A 26,828-nucleotide genomic window follows, 5' to 3' on the forward strand; every position below is an offset into this window, starting at 1 on the left:
TTACATTGTTACAGATTCAGCTTTGAGAAAGTGCACAGGCAAACTCGGAAAAAGGAAATCCGAGTGCTGTTACAGTATCAGGAGTCGAACCTGAGACCTTCCAATTACTAGTTCGGATGCTCCACCACTGAGCAACTGGAGACTCGTGGAAAATAAGGCCATTTCAGTTTTCTTTCGTGACCAGATAATAATGTCATAGAAAAAAACAAAAATTACCACGTTTCTGGCGAAACCCCCTTTATACGTCCCCAGGCTTGGACTGCTTGCACCAAATATATAAATTGCTGATTGATTAGCAAGTTGCCCATTATCATCACGTACACTGATTGAAGAGAAAGCAAACTCAGCTGAAAAGGCCATTTTCATGATGGCATCATTTGACTACAACTACCAGAATTCATTTCGTTTCATTTTCAAATTCAAATTTTGTAATCCCAGATGAGAGCAAAGAACGATGGCACTAAGTAGCACGAGGAAACAAAAATCTGAAGGATTCTGGCAGTTGAGTCAAGGGACGTCATGGCAAAAATGTGCTATTCAACCTGAGCTCAATTCAAACTCAAACTCATGGACTCCTCGATCTCTTAAATCCTTTCCTTTGGCCTCGGATTGTGAAGAATCTACTTGAGTAGCTACAACTTGGCTTGCCAAAACCGATCGTCTTGCCACATACCTAACATGCTTTGGTTTGTAGATTTGAATTTCCTCAGCGTCTAAAAGTTCTTCACAGCGCCTAGAGATATGCTCTACTTCAAGAGTTTCAGACCCGCTACCTTGTTGCACGATACCCTCGCCATTTTCAAGACACATTCGTAAAAGTGAAGCAAACTTCTCAAAGCGTTCCATTTTAGCACGGTGTGTTCTGCGTTGTCTCTCACGAATTTTAGCTAAATTTGCTTTCATGGCCGCTTCATGTTCGTTTAAAAGTCGAATGCCCTCCTTCACTGTCTCCGTTATTTCTTTTTCAGCGTAAACTATTTCGCCTTCGCTTTTTTCCATCAGTTCTGTTTGTTCTTTCATCTTGGCTTCAACACCAATAGCTTTCGCCTTGACTATGTCAAGCAGTATCTTCATTTGAATTTTTCTTTCTTCAACAGCTTGCTGTATTTCCCTCTCATCATGATCATTATCGGCACGAGCTTGCGTATTGTAAGTGTAAACGCTGTTGTCTGCAGAGTCTTTCTCGGCGTATTTTCCTTCACCTACGGCAGCTCTATGCATCTCTTTAGGCTCCAAGTTTTCTGCTAAAAAGACAATGTGTTGTGCACAGCTTCAATTATACGGAACTTAATAGTGTGTCAGTTTTCACCAACTTCAAACATTGGCTGTTTCAGATGTAAAATGGTCTAGAATTAATCTCACTCATGGATGCCCAGCTGCAGCGTACAATTATCGCTGTGCTCGCGCACCTCCACTTTCACAAAACCAACAAAATGGAACAAAAAAATCGTAACAAGCACAGAATCTAACTTTTGACAATCAACTGACAAAAAAAAAATGTCACCTACGATTCAGGCGACACTCGTCGTTGCCAGAATAATGCTGCTTCTACGAACAAAGCGTAAGCAGCATTTGATCGCTTTGTCTGATGTCACCAAAAATCCCAGCTGATAATAATGAATGTGCCTTGTTTAGGACCGGGACTGAGTGTTCATTAGATCCTCGCAAAAAGATTCGCAAAAACACTCGAAAATCTCTCGGTGTCTGTCCGAGCAAAATTCATTGATGGTGACAAAAGATACTATTGAGATTTAGTGTGATTGCATCATCATTTATGTATCCGATGATAATGTTTTCAATCGAGTTTCATTGTTACATTCTCTCGTGCCAACTAACCTTCATCATTGGTTCCTTGTTTAAGAGCAACGCTTGTTACTTCCAGATCATCAAGTCTTTTTATAATCTCTTCCAACTTATCTTTCACGTTGTCCTCATCCCTCTTCCACTGGCCGAGAAGTTCAATGTAATGTTCTTCAGCCTCGGGGTCCATGCATTCCGTTTCAAGGCGGTCGATAGCTGTTCTGTAGTTAACTCCTCCCAACCGCACTAGAGTTTCTCGGATGTTCCTCCAATGGCTACTGAACGTTGCATCGTCAACAGTAGTGTGTTCCGCATGCGCGAACACGGCGTTTCTGAAGTACTTAACACGAGTGATATCCGCTTCAAGACTCGTATCCGTTGAAGGAGGAAGGGCCTCCCAGCCTGTTGCGGGAGCAGCTAAACCACACAAATTTCTCAACAAGACCATCAGAAGAGTGATGTCAAAAGAGGCTGATGAAACGGAAAGGGGCATGGCAGGGAACAGTTTGCCCCACTGTGTTGGATTTATTATTTTCCTTGCTCTCAGATGCTGTAATGTAGTAATGTTTCCGGTCAAGGCAGCATGCAGATTTGTTGGTGAGTGAAAGGAATTGAATTTGTCCCTGAGGGCTTCAGTGCCAACGTCCACCAAGAGACGGCACAACCGAGCTTAATTGGTAGACTCCTTGTTGGATGACGTTGTTCGTCTTGCACAGGCCATGGATAGTTTTCTGCCATTTACAAATATTAACATCTATTTAATAATTATCCCACGAGTATTCTTTGGATTTTGAGATGATAGATAGCCAACGGGGCGCTTAGCGCCCAGTTGGCTATATGGTCATTTCTAACAAGAACAAGCAGCTAACAAATGTTATTTTATCTTAATTTCGTTTCATTTATTTCATTTATGGAAGAACGACCACAAGACGATTTACCGGCCACTTAGTTCTCTGGTATGGTACAATGGCTGATATGCCATCGAGGCTAAGTCAATCAAAACTCTAGAATTACGTTATCCAATGATCTAGTTTTGAATATTTTAAGGTGACTAGTTTCCACCTTCCACTCAACAGAGGTACTCGATGGAGAAGAAGACGTAAGTGCGCGGGAAAATCACATGCAGTACGGAAACGCGTTTGAGTGGGTGGTGAGATAGGTAACTGTTACTTTGAGGGTGGACAAGTCCCCATGGAATGTTGAAGGTATCTAAAAAGTGGCAATCGTAGTTTGCGTTTTTGAAATTCATATGTTGTGGAATGGCTTGTCCACCCGCATCCACGTAATGTGTTTGCAGGAGGCAGACGATTTCACATGCTTTCGCGTGTTCATCTCGTTTGACTATCTTGAGCGAGCGAAAGCTGCTTGCAGGGACCAATCGTCCCCTAATGTTCTGGTATAGGAATGGCATTCTAAAGGTCTCATTATCCACCATTTGTCTGCTTAATCGAAGCTAACCCCACTACATGAGTTATCAACTTATTCTAAGAGATTTATCATGATCTCATGATTAGTTAAATTTACATGTTGACTAAGTTGAGCTGCTAAATTGTACAAAAAACTGCCACCAGAGTTTTCTGTCGCACAGTGACACATTGTAAAGGTAATGTAAAGGTTTTGCATTAATATTTGGGGAGCGGGGGAACGTATTCCATGTGGTGAGGCTCCGCTTGAAAAGGAATGCCTTTTGCACCAACGTGTTAAATATAAATACATGCGAAAGGGTGGCTAAATTTAAAAGTAGACTTTCAACCGGAAGGGTAGGATTGAGATCTAAAGAAAGGTATTCTTTTGCCCTTAGCTCAAATGTCTTTGTGGTATAATAACAGGTAAAAGTTTCCGTAGTTATCGTCCAGGCAGAGCTTGCACGTATGAAACTTTATAGTTACTCCCTCCCCTTTCTCAGGTTAATATATAAAAGAGTACGTTACACTATACTTAATCTCGTACCCGGCTTTTTGGTTAGTAGTTGGTCGCCAAGAGAGACTCGGCGGAAAACTGGCATTGCTTTATCGCAGAAATTCTGCGATGAATAAAATTCTAGTATCCCAGAGTCTCTCCTGGCGACCAACCGCTGTCCGATGCAAATTAAATAAATAAGTGCTCGTCTTGGATGCATTGAGGGATTCCGTGGGCCGGTCATATCCGGGCAGTTTACAACGCAGACAGCTTGAACGCATACTCAAAGAAAAACAGAGAAAAAAAAAATAAAATAAATAAAATAAAATAAATAAATAAATAAATAAATAAACAAATAAAGTAAAAACTAATAAAAGACATCGGAATAGCGTAACAGTCCCTTTCGTCTGGTCGTCTCCTTCACTGACCTTCACTGGGGGCTATTTTTAAAATCGTCACGCAACGCGTCATGTAGTTGATCGGTGTGATGAACTAATAACACACTAGAAGCTTGTGACTATAGATCGGACCAAATTCAGTCGCGTCGATCGAAGCAACTCTAGTTAAAGAAAAGAATGGCAACTTCATTCTGTTCGACTTTTAGACCTTTCAACCTCTCAAAGTAAAATGGGTTGCTCGTCTCCTGCAGAGCGCAGAATAATGTGTTGCAAGCCCCACGACTAGTGAAAATTATGCGTGTATATATTAGTCCTTAACAGTTCTCGCACTCTAAAACAAACTGATCTGTCTTTATGTCAAATTTAACGTGAGAACAAGGAAACTAACCTCAAGGTTTGAGACGTTGCCTACGTAGTAGCCTACAACGTTGGATGAAATGAAAAATGTCCAGTAGAAGCCGTTCCTACCACTGTCGCTGTAGTACGTTTTGATCTGTATCACGACATTACAGGGAAGTTAAACTGCAACTGTATTCATTCTCAGGCGGCCTTCTGAAGAGCATCAAATCTCTTGAAGTTCACAATAGATAAGATTTTGTAAATTTGTCCTCATTTGTTCGAATACCCGAACCACTGACCGGGTAATGACCGTTTGACGTCATCGACTATGTTACGGGGATGCCTCCCCAGGGACACAAAATCCGACCATTGCATTAGGGCCAGGGCAGGAGACTGACCATTTTGGGTGCTCTGCAAAGGCTTTTCTGTACGTGAATTGCATCATTAAAAAAAAATAACTAAAAAATAAACAAAACAAAAACACAAACTGAGTAAAATAAAAATGCGTATGCCTGCAAGTAAGCAAAAAGAAAATAACAATAGAAAGGAAATATACATGTAGTTTTTCAGCCAGTCCATGGGTAGCTGCTCTTCTCTCACCCATTTTTCCTCGATTAATCTTCAAAGCGTGAACTCAAGATCGATGAGTCAAGAAATTGGACTCATTAAAAACACGATAAGAAACACGGAACGAAGCCAATATCCAACTGTCTTCGCCGAACAAAGTTTTGATAAATGATGGATCTATTCTGTGGCTTCACTGCTAAGTTACACTTCACTGGCAATAGAGGAATAACTGAATGGTCTTCTGATCTTGGACACGTTTTAGAGGAGCTTTGGCAAAACTGGGAAATTTCATCACCCACACTCACAATAGAATCGGAAAACACGACATGTGGGTGGAACTTATAAACAAATAAAGCAACGTGGGCGATAAATGTTTCCCTCATAATTGTCTGCTTGAACTGGTCTGAACTGGCCAATAAAATCAAGATCTGCATGAGGCGACGCAGGTGAGGCACTGAACCTGGCCGGAGAACTTGGCAACGCCTCGCACAGACCTTGCACTCTCATTGCAAACTTCTGTTATGTTACAGATTTTACGGAAAATACGGAATTGTTGTCTTAAACGGGGGTCAGGTTTTACATAGTCTTCTTCGCAGGCGACATGCTTGACGAGCCCAAACGACGGCTGCGAAGGAGACCAGGAGTATTCTCAGGTTAGACGGTATTTTAAAACAACATACCTTAAACTGTGTTCTAAACTCGCAAAAAATTGGATCACCTTAAAAGACAGGTTACTATTGTAAAAGAAAAGATGACTTTTTGTGTAACTTTGGTGTCAACTATCCAAGTTGCATGAAGTTTTATATTCCGTGATGTATCAGTGCATGACATCACGTGAACGAAGAAAACAGAAAGGAGGTGTTTTGCGGGTAAAAGGCATGACAAATCATCCAGCTCTTATCTGTGTTGCACAATTAATGACAATTTGTAAAACTGAGAACGATGTGAGATAATAATCGCCCGAGATATAAAATATATCGCGATAGTAAACTTCAAATGGCAAAACTGGAGAGGTATAGGAGTTCAACTACAATAGAAACGACAGTGGAGACAGGAATAGCGTGTAAGGTGTTGCTAACAAATTGTGAAACTGGTCAACTACACAACAGATGTGTTGATTTATGAAACAAAACACGATTGGGATATTTTCGCGATCGGTATCACTGGGTGAGGCCGAGGTGACAGTAATATTTTCAAGGTCGCCTTTGATGTTGTACGGCACCGAAGTGTTCACTTTGAACTGACAACTTGTTGGGGAATTCCTTGATTGCTTTTCAGCCAAAATTCCAACAAGCACCAAAATGCACTGTCTCCTTGTTTTGTTAATGGTTATCCAGTTGCCTATTTATGACGTTTTCTGTGATTTAGAGAACGACAGAAGACTTCTGGAAGAGTATGACAGTAAGTTGTTTACACGCGCCTCTTAAAAAAAATCACTTGTTTTTGTATGTTTGTTAGATTTTGATTCAACTAAACGGGGACAGCACTTACAAAATAACCGTGACTGCAATTCTCAGTAGTAAACCTTTTGGGAAGGTGACAGACTGCTATTTGCAATTTACTTGGCTAATTTCTCCTATACAACCTGGAATGGTTTAACACTCCTAAAATTTATAGTTAACAGGAGTTATCCATCACGCTTTGTCCCGTACATGCAAATATATCTTACACTGATGCTGAAAATTAATCAATGGATGAGAAATTGAATCTCATTCTTGTGGACCGAAGGTGCGTGGTGTAAGGAGGGATAGTAATTGCTGCCGACTCTTGAATCGTTTTTTACTCACAAAAGCATACATGCTTAAAATCGCTGCTCTTGATGGCCATTTACCTGGAGAAAATCCAAGGGCAGTTATTTGACTCAGTAAAATGCAGTTAAGTATTGCTTTTAAAATCACGCAGAAAAAGCGCCCCCTTTTATTTAAAGTCTGGTTCAGTTTTGACAAGTTTGCTAATGAATTACATGCCCGGATTTAGGTGCAGTTCACTGGGAATGACGGGTTTTACTCTGAGTGTTGAAAAATGTGAATATAATTTCGAAGTGTCTTAACTATGGTGACATATCGTTTACTAATTTATACATATTGGCCACCTCTTCCTTACTTACTGAAACAGTTCATTAGGAATATAGATGACCATTGATGGAGGACAAGTTCTCTCACTGAACTGCGACAGTGATATTTCGAGTTTTCATGTAAAGTGCATGCTTTCTTCAGTTTGAGTTTGTGTATGGTTGAATTACGCTGTTTATCCTCCGAGTGAAAATTTTTGGAAAGTATAACCAAATTTTGTTTCAATCACTTTGTTAGTGGGACACACACATCCATACTTCGTCCTAAATTAGCAACAAGTTCAAAGCGTACCATGTAGATGTGTTTATTTCCTTTGTAAAATAAATAGTAATTACATATTGATATCATCTAACTACTTAACATCTTCTTCACATATGTGGCTGAACGAATGTTTTAATATTCTAGTTTTTATCTTGTTTTCCAGACTTTGACCTTTCACCGGTTTAATTTTTCAAGATCAAATCATGCACTGTTGCACCACCTCGAACAATTGTTTTTGTCGTTCCATGTCGGATGCATCTAAGAACATTCTATCTGGAATGATGAAAATTTGAAATTTTAACGCTTAAAACGACCTGCACTGACTGTGTTATTTAGGCACGTTCAGCTCAAAAAAATAAAATAAAATAAAATAAAATAAAAAATAAAATAAATAAATAAATAAATAGTTTCCTAGGTTTCCGAAATGTTGAAATTCCTTAGTCTTCTTTGATCACAATTATTTCTACAAGCACTTATGTTCGAATTTTAACTCTAGTGCCGTTCACATGTACACGAAAAATTTTTTGATAAGATTTTAATTAGGTTGGCCTCTCGAGATACGGGTTGTATAACTATAAACAAAAGGGAATTTCAGTGTCACATATACAGAGTGGTTCTTCACCCTCTTTTTGGATATTTAGCTATATTTATTATGTTTGCTTCCCATAATGTGAAAAAATGGCTGTCGCCGTTTAAAGGCATTTCGATCAAATTTCAATAATGCCACTCGATTGTTTGATGGAGAAATTTTGCTAAAAATATTTGTAGGATCAGCTCGGGTGCATACGATATGGAGGCAGGATCTGGCAGCTATTTCATGTTATTCAAGGAGAGAGAGCTAGAAAGCGAGAGAGAGTGAAGGAAGGAAAGGGCGATGGACATACATTACAACGACACAAGAGTACTTCTAGCAAACTGTTTTGTTATCTCAATTTTTTTTATTGCTATCATTAACATAATTTTTGTCAATTCGTCTTAATTCACCACACCTTTCTTTATTACGTTTTACTTAACATGAAAAGCTCTTGAATATTTATGAGACTGAGCACTATAGAGCTTTTGGCACTGAGGTTTTGGAATAGTCAAAGTTGTGAGGACTCGAAGAGATAAAATAGAAACAGGGCCGGAAGGCCGACAAAGGTAGCCCCACTAAATTTAAAGGTGAGAAAACATTTTAATTAAAATACACCCACCTACCCACTAGGATTTCAGGAAAAGGTCAACGTTTATCTTAAACTAAATACAATAACGTTTATACTGATAATTGATTTCTGCAAAGACTAATAATATATTATACATTAATTTTTGCCAAAGAATTCCAACGCATTCCAGCGGCAAAGACCACAAGCAAGAAGCTTCAGATGCACTTCATAAGTACCAGAGACTCTACTCGCCTTAAACGACAATTACAAGGACACCACGACATCATATACGTCATCGATTCCTCGAGCTCGATCAGCCGAGCAGAGTTCCGAAAGGGGATAAAAGCCATTCAAATGCTGATTGACAGGAGCGCCTCTGAAACCATGCACGCAGCCGTTACAGTAGCCAATCACGCTCAACCAGTATTCACTTTCTCTTCAGGTGAAGAGGCCAGTCAAAAACTGGAGAGGCTTGAGAGAACAGGAGGCAAAACCAATATGCAAGAGGCGTTGGAGGAAAGCTTAAAGATGTTTCAAAGTGCCTGGGCTGGGAGCCGTGTTGGAAGTTTTAGACGCGTTCTGGTCATCACCGACGGACAATCCAACATAAAACGAAATAAAACACTTTGGAATGCGATGGCGCTTAAACTTAATGGAGCCGAGATCTTTGTGGTCGGAGTTGGGGAATATCTGGACGGTATTGATGAGTTGGCTCTTATGGCTAGTTCATCCGAAGCACATTTGTACAGAGCTGGCGACATGCAAGGGTTTGTTGAAATCGTTAAGCTCATCACGCCTGTCAGTTACAGACGGACCTGGGCGGCTGAAGTAAAGCGACTGAGGGAGACTTATGTTGTAGGAAGACACTAAGCCATAGATGAAAAACTGAACTCACATTGCGGGCGTTTGTCTTTGGCGAGCGCTGGCCGACTATTCGTCGGCCGTGGGTAAAACGGCCATGTTCGGTTGACAAACGTTTACTACAGTGGGAACCCCATCATTCTCGCTCCCACTCCCTTGGTTAAGTTGGTTTGTTTTCCTCACTCCAAGTTTCCCCTGTTTTCTATATTAGTCCAATATGGCAAATTCAGTTTATACTCTCCCAAAGAGATACGCCTGCAGTGTAGTGTACTCCGAGTATACAACGCATCTCCACGAATTTATTATTTTATTATTATTTTAATGTAACTTGTAAGGCGCATTTGAATATATTCATATAGATATTTGCGCCGAATAAGCAATAAATTATTATTATTAATTATTAATTTAGACTGTTCACGGTCCCCTGTTTTCTAGTTTGTTGGCCGCTGATGGGGAAGCTTTCTCTCTACTAGGCTCCGCCCTACTTAGTCCAGTGCTCTAATAAGAGTACACTCTCTCCACTCTCCCAAACTTCCTGCTTACTCGGGAGATGAGAGTAACTTGTGAAATGGTCCACTGTCAACTGCCCATCCTTCATTTTTGTCTTGCACAACTTGCTTCAAGTTAGGGATGAAAACCACGTTCAACCACTTATGCTATATTCCTTGTTTATTATAAAGCCAGTGATACACCGTTCAACGTTTGTTGAGTAAGAATTGCTGAACCGTTTGTTCAACAAATGTTGAGTCGTAAATCATGCGAACAGCTCATTCAACGTGTTGCACGTTATTGAACGGAATAGAACCTGGCTGTATTCCGTTCAACAAATGTTGAGCTGTATATCATGCGAACAGCTCATTCAGCGTGTTGCACGTTATTGAACTGAATAGAGCCTGGTTGCATTCCGTTCAACAAATTGAAGGGCAAGAGAAAACATTAATTAAGCAGTTCATTTTGGAGCCTGCCCGTCTACTGTGAATCATATAACCAACCCAATAATTTCCGCGCGTCCTCATTGGACAAAACACATCACGTGGTACAAAATCGGACGGTGAAAATTAGACGATAACAGTCGCCAGATTTTTTTCGACAAGGCCGAAACAAAGAAAGAACATCACAGTTTTAGCTCACTTTTAGTAGTTGTAACCCAAAAACGTAGTTTAATAAATTCTAGTACACTAGTTAGCCTACATTTATTTGGCTGCAATACAATACAAGACATACAATGACTTATTCCAGTGGTTCAGATCATAAGGAGCAAACTGAAGGCAGCTATCACTTGTGGGAAAATACGATAGGAGAAAAGGAAATGAGCCGAGACGATGGTCCTGACAGCTACTCGAGCTCTCTCTTGCATCCTTCCATCCTTATTGGTCTGCGGTTTCACCTTTCTCCAATATCTAATATGAAGTTAGTAGTTTGTCTAATATTTATGGTTGAAGGCTTTTGCCACTTGTTTCTTGGCACAGTTTTGAAACAAAACAACAACAACAACAACAACAACAACAACAACAACAACAACAACAACAAAACATACAAAAGACATAAAAATCTCCGTGAAGTAGCGCCTTCAAAGTCTTCCCAGAGGACCTTCATCCCCATCTCCTTCTTCTGAAGCTTCTCCGTCAAAGAGCTCGTCAATCCAGGACTTTTTTCCAACATTGGGAATGAGTTTAACAATCTCCACCAGATCCCCCATATTCAACACTCGGTACATGTGAGCGTCGGTGGAACTTGCCATTTGCACCATCTCCTGAATTCCTTCCAAGTACTCCCCCACTGCTATCACAAACACCTCAATTCCCAGTACCTTCAACTGAAAAGCGCTTGGAACGGTTTCATCCCTCTTTATGTTCGACTGGCCATCCGTCACGACAAGAATTCTTCGAAAACTTCCTTGGCGGGCGCCGTATTGGTCCCCAACGTACATTTGTTCGCATTGTTTAAGCGCGGCTTGCGTGTTCGTTTTCCCGCCAGAACGCTTGAGTCCGCGAAGTTTTCCCGCCGCTAGGACGCTCGAGGTGAAGTTGAACTGGATTATTACACGGGTAGCGAAAGTGATAGCTGCATAGTTCGTGTCGTTACGAGATTTGGAAACGAGATCTTGCAAGGCGCTTAAGCCTTTCGCAAATTCTCCATGGCTAACGGAGCTCGAAGAGTCAAGCACCAGGATCACATCAAAATAGTTTCCAAGAATCTGTCTTTTGTGGAGTCTTCTTTGTGCGCCACCGAGAAAGTTCTTGTACAACTTCTTGGCCGTTTCTAATGCCGGAGGAATTCTCTGAAATTCTAAACAGAGAGTTCACCTTTAAATGATTGTTGAACCAACAAGCATTGCCGCGGGAATTTAGCAGCTGTTAGGTCACAAGTGCGCATAATATTTGACAAAATACCTTTGCTAAAATTGCTGTGCAAGCTAATACAGTTTGGTTTGTTCTGATACTTAAGCTGATAGTGTAAGTTGCGGAAACTTTCAGGAAACGGAATTTACTAGCTATTGTTTGCTTTACGAAAATGCTAGCTGACCTTATTTCGCCCCTTTATAAACAGAAGGAGTCGATTAGTTTTCCATTGTTACGAAATGAGGGCAAATATTTGCGATTAATGCCTTCCGAACAGACTGATCCATCGAAATGAACTAATGCACCCCTGATCTAAAGAAACACACACAAATCGGTGCTTCCTTTCGTTTAATGTGTTCGCATTGCGCCCCGAATGCCGTAAGGGGGGATACTCAGGCCCTATAATGGACTTTACGGGGAGGCTCCGCTCGAAAGGGGAAGCTTTGCAGGCTGGAGGTATATAAAGGGTAGGGATTTAACGAGCCGAGGTAGATTAAGATATTTTCTAAGGGCCTTCAAAAGTGTCTCGAACAGACCCCCCCCCCCCCCCCGAAAAGAGATGCAGTGTTTCTACTGTAGGTATGTAAAAGAGGTACCATCTTCCACGAACCCTAACTGATGTTGTAATCCGGATATAAATGTTGCACAAACGGGGGCTAAAACTTCGACAAATACTGAATTAATTATCAACAGAAAATGCATCTAGAGCGTAGCGTCACTAATCTGATGGAATGGGTGGTACATACCCACCATCAAACTACTCAAGTCAACCCCCCCCCCCGACCTTGTGGTATGGAGCGACTAGGAACACTTCTAAACTTTACCGCACAAATAATAACAAACTGTAAAAGCTTATTTACCTCAGAGTTGCCCCCCCCCCCCCGCCTCAACTTTTTTCCTTGTGGTTTACGGCTACCCAAATGTAACACAAACTGCAAGGCTGATACTACGTGAAAGAGTTGACTTTGCGAGACAACAACCCGACAGAAACCGACAAAACAGGGCTGCAACCGTGGACAGCTGTTTCGTTCTTATTGGAACTCGTCAGCACGGTGTAGCAGTTCTATATGAAACCAGCGACAGAGCCAGCTCAAATAAAATGCAACAAAACCCATGTCCTATCAAGTCTCGTACTTTGAACCTGCCCGCTCCCCGAATCACGCGTTGCCACACCACGTGCCTCAGGGAGAAAGCAGGCAAAGCATCGAATTCCTGTCTCGCAAAGTCAACTGAATGTAGATGGCCAAAACCATCTTAACATTGAAACGCATGGACAAAACCATGCTTAAAAGGCACAGCATATCGGATCTGTAAAGACCTACGGCCCCAAAAAATAAAGTAGACGTGAAAACTGCAAAGGACCGCGAACGATAATGCTGTCAGTTGACGTAGGATCTACAAGAGACCTAATCAGCCAAAAATAAACTGACAAACGACATCCTACGTCAACTGACAGCATTATCGTTCGCGGTCCTATGCAGTTTTCACGTCTACCCAAATGTACACTCATTTCCAAGTGTCAGAGGTCCAGATTTTGAGGAATGGGTAATAATGAATAATAATGTTTATTTCTTATATTGCGCAGTCTAACATGCTATAAAGATATGATCGAATGCGCATTACAAAATCTCAATGGTGGCACATACCCACCATCAAACTGCTCAAGTCACTCCCCCCCCTCCCCCTCTCCCTTGTAGCATGGAACGACTAGGAACACTACTTTACTCCACATACTAGCAAACTGTAGATGCTTATCTATCACAGAGTCACCCCCAACACTTTGTTACGATTCCCTTAAGGTTTACCGCTACCCATATCTACACTCATTTCGTTTTGATTTTTGTTGTGTACCGAGCTCTGATTCTTACCCTGCGGCCATTCCAGAACACTGAAGCTAAACTAAGCTGACTAGGAATTGAACAAATTAGTCCGTTTCACTTACTCGCATAGTAATCCTCTTCGCTAATTCGCTTATCTCCAAACGAGCCTCCAAGTCCACAGATGACAAAAATAACCAAAGAAATTTCCGTCAAACGCACCATCATGTTGTGTTTACTCTTTTGCGGCTTGGTCACGCGATATGCAGCATATCATCTTACCACACAACAAGGGCCTTTGTTCAACTTGCATGTTGGATGAGGGGGGGGGGGGGGGGGGCTAGGGGAGGAGCGTTCAGGGCAAGGCAAAGAATCTAGGTGGGGTACTGCATTTAGCAACGTTGAATATATTTGTTAAGGGGAGAAGTCGTATTCTAGAAGGTATGTTCGGAGGTCACGAGAAATTCCTTGTTATAATTAAACTGTCGGTACTAAAAAAAAAAAAAAAAAAAAAGAAAAAGAAAAAAATGCAAAACAAAGAAACGAAAGCATCCCTGTAGGGTTGGGGGAGCAAAATTAAGAGTTATTTCACAAGTGGATGTTCCCACTCAACAGAACAAAACAATGAAAAATCGAACAAGAACGCATCTGAATAACCAGGGAAAGGAGCAGATACTGCTAAGAGCTTTTGTTTTTATTCAGAGCCGGGAAACTTCTAGATGATTCAGTTTTCTCTCTACGTGGCATTTTTATACCTATGTTTTACTTATTGGACACTGAGAGCGAGGTTTCCGGGATTTTTTGAAATTCTCCTTTTCTTAAGACCCCTGAACGGAAAATATGGTACTGTAGCCCGGATGTTTTCCTCTACAAAAACCCCAGAAGTCGAGGCACACTCGCACGTACGTGAACAGGTTTTAAACAATCTCATCCCCAGAGCACGCGCACGAGGTAAACTGAGGCCAGCAGAGGCAACACGCCTTGCTTTCTTGTTGCTGCTGACTAAATGGAACGCACCCTTTGGGAACGACGACAGCCCACAAGGCCAGAGCGTGTATTCAGAATGATGTGAGATACTACAATGGATGCAACTTCTTGAAGCATAGCCGAATTGAGGAAATGTGGTATGTAGGTACACTGAAGTTATACAACTAATTTATTCACTGGCAAACAGCAATTTTAATAATGACTCATTACACCTTCTGTCCTGATTTTACTTATAAATTGTCGTGACCCACATCAGGGCTCGAGATTAATGGTAGCCAACTAATTTCAGACTGGTAAAAATTCAGTTATGGCTGGTAGGTTTTGTGCTTTCACTAGCCAAAATGTATAAGGCACTGGAGTGCTGGACAGAAAACAAAGATGAAAATAATTATTTTATAATCACGAAAGCAAATCAAGAGAACAAGACCCACGTTTGGAAACGTTTTGTGCTGCATCCCTGGAGTTACGGCTTTTTCATGTTAATTAAGGTCAACTTGAAATTTCAATCGCAAATAATGCAATTTGTAATCAGTGTAAAACCTTTATAGGCGTGGGAGATTTTTCTTAATGATTATTACATAACTAATAAAAGAAATTAGTGACACTGCAGCTAGTGAAAATTTGGTTTTGGCTAGTGAAAATAAGACCTGTTACTAGCCAATAGCCTAGTGAGCTACAAAGTTAATCTCGAGCCCTGCCCACATGTACAGTACTAAAAGCTACTATGGAAGCCAACGGCGTGACACCGCGTTTACTTTATCTAACTACCGTTATGTCAAATATAATTATTAACACCTTTATGTATAAAGTACAAAAGTAAGGAAGCATAAGTTAACGTGCAAGTGGTACATTAATGCTATCAGGGGTAAATGCAACGCTCCACAGAGCGTCTTCTACATGTAGGAGTAGATTCAAGGGGGGCCAGATACTCATGATAAAACCTTTGTGCTTAGAAATGGTCTGGTGACAAACAATGAAAATTCTACCGTAAACTTAAACTTCATTTCTATGTGGAATTGCATCTCTCGTTTCCTTGAAGGTCGTTTACTTTCTCTATTTTATACGCTTTACGGTCCGGACGTTTTGCATCTGTTACCAAAGGTTGTATTCAAGTATCGAAGGCTCTTCCAGAGAACTGGTTGAAAAGGTTCGAATGACAACGACGATTGTCTCTTCCACTAATGCTATCTTCATGATTAGAGGGTTGCTTTAACCCTCCGCTCTTTAGCGTCCCCATGAGTCATGCGATTTTGTTCGAACTTTGCATCTGCGGGTGAAATCCTGACGTGGGACCATTCAAAATGAAAGCTATTGAGCTGTACGTTGTTGCGGTAGATTGCATTACAATGCATAAGATGATTTTAACTTTTAAGTTTGTGGATGACATGCTTAAATGGGACTACTTAGCAGTATACTCTTTTGATCCTGTTTAGTTAATGCTGGATAAGCCCACTACATTAACTGTTGTCTGTACATAAAACAAATGAAAGTTCTCAAGTACTACCTCTTTTGGTTGGATTCGCGTTTTTGTTAAAGTGAGCTGAAATTTGACAAATGCATACTTTGATAACATCAGAAGGGTAAGATTTGAAACGTTTTGAGCCACAACACTCAAGCCATAGTATTTCCTTTCTTGATGAAAAATTTCTTACAGCTCCTCCTAACAGAAACGATGTTGCACAACTTAACAGTTAATTTGCCTTAAAAAAAAGCTTCAAATACAAACGGAAACTTACGAATGTGTGAAAAAGGAAAACAAAACAAAAATAAAGCTACATTTTGCCATAATAAGACAAACCACACGAGTTACATGTTGCGTGCTTCATGTATAAAACATTAGTTAATTAATTTAGCAAAACTCTTATTTAGAGTACCTTGACACTAAAAATGACCCAGTGATTTATATTTAGTATAATCCAGATTGTGAATTTACCTCAATAGTCGGTCCCTGGTTGGTTAGGCAAGAACGGTCTAATCAAGCACTCGAATCTCTTTACCTTATCAACTTTGTTGATAAAACTAACCACTAATTTTTGAAAGACCATGCTGACTTCACTTGCTAGTTGAACAAGTTCTTTTAAAGCGACATGGAAAGCTAAATGGTTTTGCAGCTGTTATAAATTTAGTTTAAGAAACTAAAACATTGCGTATTGGTTTTGTTATCAAAATTTTCATCATGATCAAATTTTTTCTGCCGCCAAACTATTTAACAGCTTGCCATGTCGCCTTTTAGTGTTAGTCAAAAACCAGCCAGCTAATTAGCCCTTTAACTCCTAATATCAAAGAACAAATTCTCCATCTTGTTCCCATACTTTTCTTATAAAAGTACTGGGGAGAAGTTATTAAAATATCAAGAAAATTCACCTTGGGTGATCATACATGTATCCTCAAATATCATGACCTCAGGGGTTTAACAAGGAGAAAGTTGATTGGGGCTTAAAGGGTTAACCACATTTCTTTCTTGAACAGATCAATTACTGAGTTATGCTGAAGCAATCCTCTATTCTGACAATTGGCTCGGGGCATTATCAATCAGCTATTAGTATAAATCTACTAGTGTTCTGTCACGAATGCCGTTCTCTGATTGGCTACGCGACTTGCTATCTATTCTGTGATAGATACTGAGTAGCGGTTTTCAACAAAATGGCGGCCGCTTCCTCGCGTTTTCGAAGTGTCTGCGATGAGGATATAGATAATTTACTTGTTTAGTTTTGAAAGACTAGTAGATTTATACTAAAACAATTAGATTATTCGCTCTCGATTTCTATGCATGATAGCTGATTCGGGCTGCGCCCTCATCAGCTATCAAGCCATAGAAATCTCGAGCTCATAATCTAATTGTTAAATAGAAACAGGAAGCTTGCAGTCAAATTGTAAAGTTTTTAACATGACGTGAATCTGACGCAGCTTGTGAAAACAAGAAACATCGTGCATTGTTTTTTTTTAAGAAACTTTTTTCAGGTTATCTGAGAGATTCGTTGTCAAACAAGGGAGAGAAGGTTAATAAAACGGGCCGCTTCGCCCATTAACTTCCTGACTGGGCCTGTATTTGTAGGTTTGTGGATTGCCCCACGCTTCAATCTGCTCCTGAATCTGTTTGATGAACAAATGTGTCATGACAATTCCTGCGATCTGTGCGGCAAATAAAGGGAAAAGAATTAATAAAAGCAAATATACATTACATGAAGTTCATATTACTTCCAAAAGAGAAAAGAATTGACAAAGGCTCTTGCACATTTAACTTCTGTAAACCCAACACAAAATGCTATAAAGAAATGTAAGTCCCGGACTAATTTTCGTTAAAACGACTCTTTTTGTTGTTGTAGTTTTTCTGTTTGGCTTTTTTACAGGGGGTGGGGGGGATGGAACTTCGCATTTTCAAACTTGACTGGGCTTGAAAATAACACCAACCTTAAACAGTTATCTAAATGTACAAGGGATAATATTTAGAAGGGCTTACTATTGAAAGGAAAATTAAATAGGGAAAGTAATTTACAAAGGCTCTTGCACTTCTTGCGCATTTAGCCTTTGTAAACTCAAGACAAAAATACTCTAAAGAAATGTATTTACCCTGCACTTATGTTCGTTCAAACGACTTTTTTGTTTGGAAAAGGGCTTTCTTTCTTTCAATTTTTTTTTTTTGGGGGGGGGGGGGGGGGGGCTGCACATTGCCAAAATTGACCGGGCTTGAAAATATCCGAGGCAGTAAACACTTTTCTTAGAGCTTAAAACGGTACACCTTGAAAATCCATGGGTTTATAATTATTCAGAAAGGCTTACTATCGAAAGGATGTTGCATTGCAGATTTGTGGGGCAAGTAGTAGTCACTATCAGTTTCAGTCATATATGTAGCTGGCCGAAAGCGAAACAAGTGACCACCCGACGATAAAAATCGTTTCAGTGAATGTTGCCTTTCTTTGAAGAAAGCAATTCTGACCTGCATAAATCCTTCCTGTTCAAACGGTACATGTATATTGTTGTTGTAGTAAGAACAAATTCAATGAGAAAGATATATTTTATCAGCCAACGGCACAGTACTTCAGATGCTCTACCACTGATTAATTTAAAAATTTAAATTTATACATTTGTATAGTGTATAATTCCATGAAGAGATGATCAAATGCCCTTTACAATAATTATCATATGAGGACACTCTCCAGATCGAATAAGAATTTCGAAATGTTGGTTTTGGAGAAGAGGGGAAACACCTGTCAGAGAAACCTGTCAGATACAGTTAATTGAAAAATAATCTTAAAAATTCTACACTCTCAGGAAACCAAAGCAATTGCTGACAAGATGGCTACTAATGAACAATATATAGATGAATCTTTGTTTACACTTTTGCAATATATAAATGAATCTTTGTTTACGCTTTTGCCTCATTAACATATGCTTATCACTATCTGATGATGCTAATAAAATAAAAACTCTGAATATTGAAAGGGCATACAGTTTCAGTTTTCTCTGAAAATTTGAGCCCAATACATTGAATGGTTTCGGAGATATTCTCCTCCAAAAACTCGAAATTTTACAGAGAATGTATGGCTCATTAACTTTTTTGCCACCAAGCAATTTTGCAGGTTTTGATGGCTGATATTTCCTTTAATGTTGCTTCCAAAGAGCTGAAAATTGCACAAATTGCTCAACTTAATCAGCTCTTTCAACTTTTTCATTTAGTTCATATGTACGGCCACAGCTTCTATGAGTTAAGTCATATGCTAATGACGAAAAATGTAAACAATGACACCAGCAAAGATTCACCTATATAATCAGGTTTACTCCTGCTGGGTTATTTGTGGTCATTATACATGAATACTCACCTCGGGGAAGGCAAAGGCTACAGCAACTGCTGCCACAACAATCAAATGGTTTCTGAACCACTCCCACACTGCATCCAGACAGCCAGTAATGTAGATTCTATCTTTTAGGGCCAAGCGCTGTCAAGGAGAAAAGCCATCATCAAGAAATTATCCCTAACACAAAATTTATCCGAAGCTTAATTAGGTTGCACGAGAACTAATGCCTAATTCACACCAAGGCTTAAACACGTTTAAAAGTTGTTTAGTTAAGCACAGTTTAAAATTGTTTCCTTCATAAAAACGTCTTTCGGATTTTTGTCGACTACAGATTTAGCCCAAATGAAACCATAAGTTAATGTTTACTTGAATCCTATGTTAAATCCAATTGTTCAGCTTTCTGTTACCAATTTTAATTTTGTTAAACCTGGTTTAATTACACATGTTTTGTTGGTGTGAATGGGGCTTAAGATAAGGGTAATTCCTGAATGGACGTTCATTAAACAGCTTATTTTTCTTCTTCTAAACTTAGAACCAAATTAAGTAACATATTTAGGTTTGAGGACTGACAATCTTGAGCTTCTTGCTATCTTGAACAAGACTGCAAATACAGCTGCCTCTTTTTGTTTCCTGTGAGGTGAGAGGTGACTGTTTTGCAGTCTGTCATGCTTCTAAACATTCAGCATTGCCTTAATTTCTGTCACTTTAATGATATTTGATCTTGTATGCAATAAGCAAGAAATAAACAGCGTAGCACCTTTAATATCATACTCAAAGTCGAGTGACAGTTCTTCACCATCATTGCAACAATCCTACTATTTTTGAGTCACTGCCTCAAAGTGTGACCATTCAATCCAAGCTACAGCTGTATTAAGCTGGCTACAGCTTCAAATTAAGTGATTTTTGCTTCCACAGACAATTTGAGTTTCAAAGAAGTCACATTACCAGTGCATATACTGTACATGTTGCTGCTCTTGCACAGATGATACAAAAGGACCACACTTTGTTTTACTTGCTTGAAATAATCATGCATTTTTTCCGTGATTTTTTTAGCTGCATGTCCTGTTGCTTGTGCTAACAAAGCAACAGTTTTGAAAAAATCACAATGCCTTTGCAGGACTTTAAAAAATGACTCATGCAGCCACAGCATTAAGCAGTACTATTGTAGTGAAGTTGTATGTTTTTCACTTTTCAAAATGAAATAAAACAACAAACAAAGTGCTACATTGTACATGTACATGTAGAGCTCTGTAAACGTTGGAGCTTAAAGTGAAACTCAACATGGCAAGTGAAAAAATGCTGGTCCAATTATCAGGGATGCAGTACTCACATGTTCTTCCCTCGAGTGCCAACCACACTGTATGTTAGGTCGCTAAGGATTGCAGAAAGAAAAGTTGTCACATGTAAAGGATGATTCTAATTTTCACATCATATTGATAAACAAACAGTGCCAGACCTAAGGGAAGATCCCCCCGTTCCCGTTTTGTCAGAAGTACCAGGGGTGAGTTGCATAAAATTTAACGTTGGGCGTAACTGCTAACGCCAGACCTTCAGCCCAGTCACAATCAGTATTTTAACGTCTGACAATAGCATTTATGCCCGCCGTTAAGTTTTATGCAACTCGTCCCAGGACCCACAGGGATGAAGGTTTTACAATTCTTCTGTTTGCACCTCACTTGCTTTTTGGCTCTGGGTCCCCACCTTACTTACAGCTGTCATTAAGGACCATAACCTGTGAAAACTGTTAAACATGAAAACCCTCGACAGGATCTTAATCTTACCAGTGACATTGGCTGTTAGTTATGCAACTTTGTGTAGTAACTGCTTCAAAGGCTTAAAATTCAAAGAACTTTATTCCAACACATCTGCCCAACATGAAGTCCACGCACGCACACTCACTCATGCTCGCTCAATCAAGTGTCCCATATCCAGTTCCTGTAACCGCTGTACACTACAATGACTGTGGAGCCCTTAAAATGTCATGACAACCCTGTTACATACATGTACAATGTACTGTAAAAGCTCTATGAAGTCCCCAGGGGATTTTTTTTTCATTATTGTTCAGGCCTTGAGAAGAAGCACTTATTTCAAACCACATATTTTGAACAAAAGTTGAACTAGCTTTACCAAAAGTCTACTTCACAACTGACTGAAAAAGAATATATAGCAGTAAAGGGTTGTATATACATGAATGTATCACAATACATGTATTACATGTAGTAGTAAACCTTTATTTAACTAGGGTAATCCCGTCAGAATACAAAAAGTATATCTGTTATCAATAGGAACCCTACATTAAAACTAATAAGAAAAAATTCTTATTACTAATTATTCCTATTACTATTTTTATCTGGTCACCATAATCATCCTGCATATTGAAGACCAAGCATTACTATAGACAAGCTGTTTTAACAATAATTGTTGGGTCGGCTGAGTCTTGAAGTATTTCTCAGCAAGTTTGTGTTTTCTAACATGGATGAGGGGAAGAGGCAGGGGGAGGGGGGGGGGGGCAATAGAGACAGCTTGGAGGCTTACAGTGTATATTAATATTATTTTGGAGTCTGGTGCTTGATCAAGAATAGATGGTTAAGTTATATATACTGCACATGTACACTAATAAAAATGTTATACCATATATAATGTGGTCACCATGTCGATTGCTACATGTAGAGTTACCACTACATAAAGATACATGTATATTTATACCTCATTTGGTTCCCGCACACAACAGGAATGTGGAACACCGCACTGCTCTGGGGAAGGTCCACCGCACTTGAAATAGCGGTTGATATTCCAGTCATTAAGATCTGAGCTCCCACAACACTTGAACTGCAAAATGATGTGAAATGTGTGAACTGTCATCATATGCTGTACATTAATATTCATCATTCAGTTACATTCATACACACTCTATATACAGGCTGACTTTGAGCTTTGTTTATCTGCTCAATGATACACGCCTGTTTATGTGCCACCAACTGTTTGCCATAATTCCCAAAAATCTCAAATCTATAAAGACAGGCTCGGTCCAAAACCAACCTACAGTTGAATAGTGCAATTGTTAGCTGGTTGTTTGCTATTTAGTTCACATTTGCCAGATTTTCTGCATACACTGTACAAATGGCCTTCCATTCCCTCAAAATATGTCACCCAGAAATTAATTTTTTCCCTTTTTTTTGCACTTTGGTTGGAGTAAAATCCAATGGTTACAGGCAAGCAAAAAAAAAATCTTCAGCTTCTACAGTGCACTTTATTCTTGTGGCAATGCTTCTTGAAGGAACTGGTAAATCTGACCCCAACCAAACCTATAATCCAGCTAAAAAATACTACCAACAGTGAATAATGTACATGTAGATGTATGTGTTGGTCATGTACCAAGCCATTCAAAAGAACCATGCATGTACATGCAAAAAGCTATAATTCACTACTTACACCCTGTTGTACACTATCAATAGCATTCTGTAGATCAATGTTGTCTCTGTACTGCTCAATGGCTTTTTTGAACTGATTGTCAACTGACTTCTGAACCTAAAGATCAAGAAAATAATAATTAAAAACAAAAACTGGGTTTTACTGCAAATGACATGTACAGTATGAATCTTAATTAGTTTAGCACCTTTTCCCTTTTCTTACCTTAGCTGTCTTAATGACTCATGACAAACTGCTATGCAAAATTATTGCAATCCTGGGGGATCTTCTTATTGCACTGAGGCAACGTTATGTTGCAATATTATAATATTATCTAAAAATGACAGTTTCTGATTGGCTCAAAAACTGTCATGTAAGCAATTACATGTAGCAGCACAGCACTTAAATGGGTTCGGCGCGCACAGATCAAAATTTTACTTATGTGAATGAACATATATCAAAAATAATGGTAGCCATTTTGGAATAAGGTCTATTGTGCCTTTCAAGCACTCTCAAACAGGTGTATCATAAACAAGATCATTAATTAAGGATCAGACATACAAATTTTATAACACACCTCAGGCCAAAAGGCAAAAGCGAGGAGTCCTCCTATCACTTCCAAAATGATGATAATTATCATAACAATCATGTACTGCAAAGTAACACAAAACATTGATTATTTCTACAGTCGCACACTTCGCAAAAGCTCCAATGATGCCTTTACAAAACTATCAATTGAAATTTTGTCTCACTACAGCTGTATTTTTGAAAAGTTGTGAATGAACACTTGGACTTTTCCACTTTTCTGACACAGAAACACATTTGTTTTGCCCCAGCAAGGTTCAGAATGATGCATAAGAGAACAAGGGAGAAAGGAGAGAGAGGAGAGGGAAAACAAGACTACAGTCATGACTTGAGTGGGGCCATTTTCAAAATCCAAGTAAAATTTGTTTTATATGAAATTCCTGACATGCATTCACATTTTTTCAAACTTTTTTTACAAGTTACCAATCATGATATGCAAATTTGATTAACGGTCATGCCTTCTTGCAAAGTCCAACAGGCAAGTGACGCAACAACGAATTATAGAAAGCATGATGTTTTGTATTTCGTGAACAAGGAGAAAGATATCCTAATTGGCTAACTTGTAAAAAAAGTTTGTTGGGTGGCCATGGTAAGGCGCGTCGCACTGTAACATAATCACTTCAAAAGTGCTGTCATTCAGTTACTTACAGTTCTGAGAAAGCAGATGTTTTCTCTAAGAGCACCCACTGTACCAAAGAAGGAGATAATGAAGATGAAAGCCCCAACAGCAATCATGATAGCTGCTGGGTCGGTTGAGATGCTGGAGAATTCACTGTAATCACTCTTTTGAGTCACAGCCCACAGGCCGACACCCATCATCACACCACCAATACCCTGAAAACACATTTAAACATTTTAAGACATTCATACATGACTAACTACTGACCAGTTACATGCGGTCCAGAATTAAAGGTTTAAATTATACATGTATCATAGCATATTAGGAGGTAATTGCACATGTATATCACTTACATGTAACAGCAATCTAAATGTGTAAATTTAAAATAATGCAAGATCCTTTGGTGCAATGCAGCCATGAGCATTGGTAGAAGCAAAACTTCTCTCACTGTTTAGCGACCTAATGTCAGCACCTCACAGTTCTTCCAATTTCATTTGAGAAGTAAAGTGGGAAGAAAAATCTATATTGCAGAACAATGTCATTGAATTTGTAAAACAAGCTTAATTTGAACATGACTGTCTGTGAATATCAAACTCTCATTTCTTCTTATTAAAGATGCTTTGTAAATTCTGTATTCTAGGAGTCATGCAAAAGTACCTCCAAAGATTTGAAGAATTCGTGGAATTATCCTTTTTCTTTTACACTTATGACAAGATGACTGGCAAATTATAAAAGAACTTTTCCACTCAAAGTTCTTTTCTCTGACCAGACTTTACAGAGACTTAGAATTATATTTAAGGCAAATGGCAGAAATGACCATTTGACCATGTTTACCCTGTATTTGCTGCTCGTGGTTTTCAGTTTCTGGACGCTTGCAGTTTGTTATTCAGCCACAACGGGAGTGGTAATACCTTTTCACTTATGCCCAACTAGTCCCATTGTAATTCCTTCAAAAAGACCTGGAAGCGCTCTCTTCTTTCGTCGACTAGCATTTGAGCTTTCACCAGCTTTCACTAACCTTTGCATTGCTTCCCGTTTCGAAAGGAATTGTGCGAGTGAAGTTTAATGAATTGTTTTGCGCGTTAAGCAAAATAACTTGTGGCATAATCCAAAATATTATTACATTTACCAGTTCAATTCATGAGTTCGCTCACAGAACGCTTTGATTATTTCCCTTGAGAGTGAGTGGCGCCGCTTCCGTGAAATTTATCACACCTAAAACTTGGCAGTTCGCGTATTGTCCTCGAAGAACATGAAAACAAAGCGAACAGTAGCCTATTCAAACCCAATCGCGACATGCCCTTCACCGCGGCTTAAGTCAAATGGAAAAAACCTAGGCTAAACTGGGGTTTTTGTTGTGGTTGGACGGGGTTTTGCCGAGGTGAAAACGCAGATGAAAACCGCGATTCGACCAAGGCAAAATCGCGGCAAATGGTCCAATAGTTTCAGGCGGCACTGTAGTGTACAAATAATGTCTTTATAGTTACACTGTGTACGTGAAGAAGTTATTATTTTAAAGAAGATTTTCTCCATACAGACAGTCAGCCATTAAGGATTGTGTCACATTTTAAATGTCATAAGAGAAAACATTAATGGTCTAATAACCTGAGATGTTTATATTACTTTATTTTTATTTTATTTTCTTTAATTTTTGTGTTAGTGTACATTACCCCCTTAAACACCTACAGTACTGCATTTATGTTAGTTAAAAACCAAAATCTAATTTACACAACATTTATTATTACAAGGAATGTAGACCGCACATGAATAATATTCCATAAACTTGGAAATTATTGAATAAGTTATGTATTAGCAAATGAAATATGATAACCTTAACATACTCAGCCAAGTATACAATGTACATGAAGAGTTCAATTTACAAAAAGCTTATTTGATTAATGATAATCTTAAATTGTACATAAGCAGAATAAAGATTTCAATTCGATTTTTGACGTAAGCTTATATTGTAGGTGTGTTTGATGTTCCGAAACCACAATGAAGACAACTAGAAATAAGCTTTCAAAACAGTAATTGTGTTCGGTGATACTTGGGTTTGCGAATTTCCCGGGTGTAAATCTGGATCACAAGGTAATCTTTAAACGAAGATAAAGCAATGCCAAATATGACACAGATGATATTCATCGAAAACGAATCAAGGAAAACGACAAATAGCGGTGAATGCTCTAAGTTTAAACTTGACGTAAATATTGTGGAATTTCGAGCGACGATCCTGGCCTAATGGCTTTAGAAGACCTTGGAAAAGCTCTTGAAAATCCGATTGAGCTGTTTTCTTTCACAGACGATAAACATAAGCAGGAGAGGTAAACAGTTTCATTTAATGGCAAGAAACACGTCTGAAACTCGAAAAAATTAGTTCGAATTAGGGAGCGGGAAAGCCAATTCGATATCGAGCCATTCGAGCGAATCACAAGTCAAGCTCACATAAACACATTTGCACCAAGGTTTCTTCAACTTACCCAGTACAGGAGGTTGAAAGCAAACAGTAGGTACTTTAAAACCTTGCTAACTTTTCCTTGCTCAGCCATCTTTCGCGAGAGAAGCCTGAATTATTGCAGCAAATATATATTGAACCACATAAAATTCCTTGTGCTTTGTAGAAAGACGCTGACCTATGCATACATTAGCATACATTTCGCCTTTTCTCTTTAAAAAGAAACTTGGTTCCAGACTCTTTTAAAACGTCGTTACGCGCGAAGAAAACACATGACCCTCATGAGACACAAGATGATATAGATCCACAGATTTGAAAGCAGAATCACCAAAGGAGAGATTTTATGGCATTTTCAGCAACTTAATGAGGATTTTTAAAAACCAATAACTTTGTTTGTAAGGATTTGTGTGGCCGCCATGTTGGAAGACATGACTTGGCGGCCAAACTCCAACTTACTGTTGTGAAAAATGACAACGCAGTGAA

General features: G+C 39.2%; 4 protein-coding genes across 4 annotated transcripts; 1 reads left to right on the forward strand and 3 right to left on the reverse strand.

Annotated features, from left to right (window-relative positions):
* Window positions 1–537: 537 nt before the first annotated feature.
* Window positions 538–3,929, reverse strand: LOC146470236 (uncharacterized). Its single transcript, XM_085122297.1, has 3 exons — window positions 3,751–3,929; window positions 1,837–2,531; window positions 538–1,244 (listed from the first exon to the last, which is right to left on the reverse strand). Exons 2-3 carry the CDS (start codon window positions 2,291–2,293, stop codon window positions 538–540), a joined length of 1,164 nt encoding a protein of 387 aa, XP_084978423.1. The 5' UTR covers window positions 2,294–2,531; window positions 3,751–3,929.
* A 2,184-nt stretch (window positions 3,930–6,113) lies between these two features.
* Window positions 6,114–9,633, forward strand: LOC146470237 (collagen alpha-1(XXII) chain-like). The gene is made up of 2 exons (XM_085122317.1): window positions 6,114–6,404; window positions 8,651–9,633. The coding sequence occupies exons 1-2, from the start codon at window positions 6,305–6,307 to the stop codon at window positions 9,346–9,348; spliced, it is 798 nt and encodes a 265-aa protein (XP_084978443.1). The 5' UTR covers window positions 6,114–6,304; the 3' UTR covers window positions 9,349–9,633.
* An 822-nt stretch (window positions 9,634–10,455) lies between these two features.
* LOC146470238 (von Willebrand factor A domain-containing protein 1-like) lies at window positions 10,456–13,751 on the reverse strand. The gene is made up of 2 exons (XM_085122314.1): window positions 13,624–13,751; window positions 10,456–11,628 (listed from the first exon to the last, which is right to left on the reverse strand). The coding sequence occupies exons 1-2, from the start codon at window positions 13,724–13,726 to the stop codon at window positions 10,910–10,912; spliced, it is 822 nt and encodes a 273-aa protein (XP_084978440.1). The 5' UTR covers window positions 13,727–13,751; the 3' UTR covers window positions 10,456–10,909.
* An 885-nt stretch (window positions 13,752–14,636) lies between these two features.
* Window positions 14,637–26,528, reverse strand: LOC146470239 (tetraspanin-33-like). Its single transcript, XM_085122312.1, has 8 exons — window positions 26,371–26,528; window positions 23,923–24,108; window positions 23,267–23,341; window positions 22,714–22,809; window positions 21,988–22,110; window positions 20,612–20,653; window positions 19,306–19,422; window positions 14,637–17,617 (listed from the first exon to the last, which is right to left on the reverse strand). The coding sequence occupies exons 1-8, from the start codon at window positions 26,437–26,439 to the stop codon at window positions 17,486–17,488; spliced, it is 840 nt and encodes a 279-aa protein (XP_084978438.1). The 5' UTR covers window positions 26,440–26,528; the 3' UTR covers window positions 14,637–17,485.
* Between the last annotated feature and the right edge of the window lie 300 nt (window positions 26,529–26,828).

Source organism: Pavona decussata, unplaced genomic scaffold (genome assembly GCF_977016875.1).
Source record: "Pavona decussata unplaced genomic scaffold, jaPavDecu1.1 SCAFFOLD_114, whole genome shotgun sequence".
In the NCBI taxonomy this organism is placed as follows: Eukaryota; Metazoa; Cnidaria; class Anthozoa; order Scleractinia; family Agariciidae; genus Pavona; species Pavona decussata.

Excerpts from the sequence above, each read along its gene's own strand:
- LOC146470236 (XM_085122297.1), bottom strand. The coding sequence starts at position 2,293 with ATGCCCCTTTCCGTTTCATCAGCCTCTTTTGACATCACTCTTCTGATG. Across the intron at positions 1,245-1,836 it reads ACAAGGAACCAATGATGAAG|CAGAAAACTTGGAGCCTAAA; the intron begins GTTAGTTGGCAC and ends TTGTCTTTTTAG.
- LOC146470237 (XM_085122317.1), top strand. The coding sequence starts at position 6,305 with ATGCACTGTCTCCTTGTTTTGTTAATGGTTATCCAGTTGCCTATTTAT. Across the intron at positions 6,405-8,650 it reads ACTTCTGGAAGAGTATGACA|AATTCCAACGCATTCCAGCG; the intron begins GTAAGTTGTTTA and ends TTTTTGCCAAAG.
- LOC146470238 (XM_085122314.1), bottom strand. The coding sequence starts at position 13,726 with ATGATGGTGCGTTTGACGGAAATTTCTTTGGTTATTTTTGTCATCTGT. Across the intron at positions 11,629-13,623 it reads CGAAGAGGATTACTATGCGA|AATTTCAGAGAATTCCTCCG; the intron begins GTAAGTGAAACG and ends CTCTCTGTTTAG.
- LOC146470239 (XM_085122312.1), bottom strand. The coding sequence starts at position 26,439 with ATGGCTGAGCAAGGAAAAGTTAGCAAGGTTTTAAAGTACCTACTGTTT. Across the intron at positions 24,109-26,370 it reads CTTTCAACCTCCTGTACTGG|GGTATTGGTGGTGTGATGAT; the intron begins GTAAGTTGAAGA and ends ATGTGTTTTCAG. Across the intron at positions 22,111-22,713 it reads TTGATAGTGTACAACAGGGT|TTCAAGTGTTGTGGGAGCTC; the intron begins GTAAGTAGTGAA and ends ATCATTTTGCAG.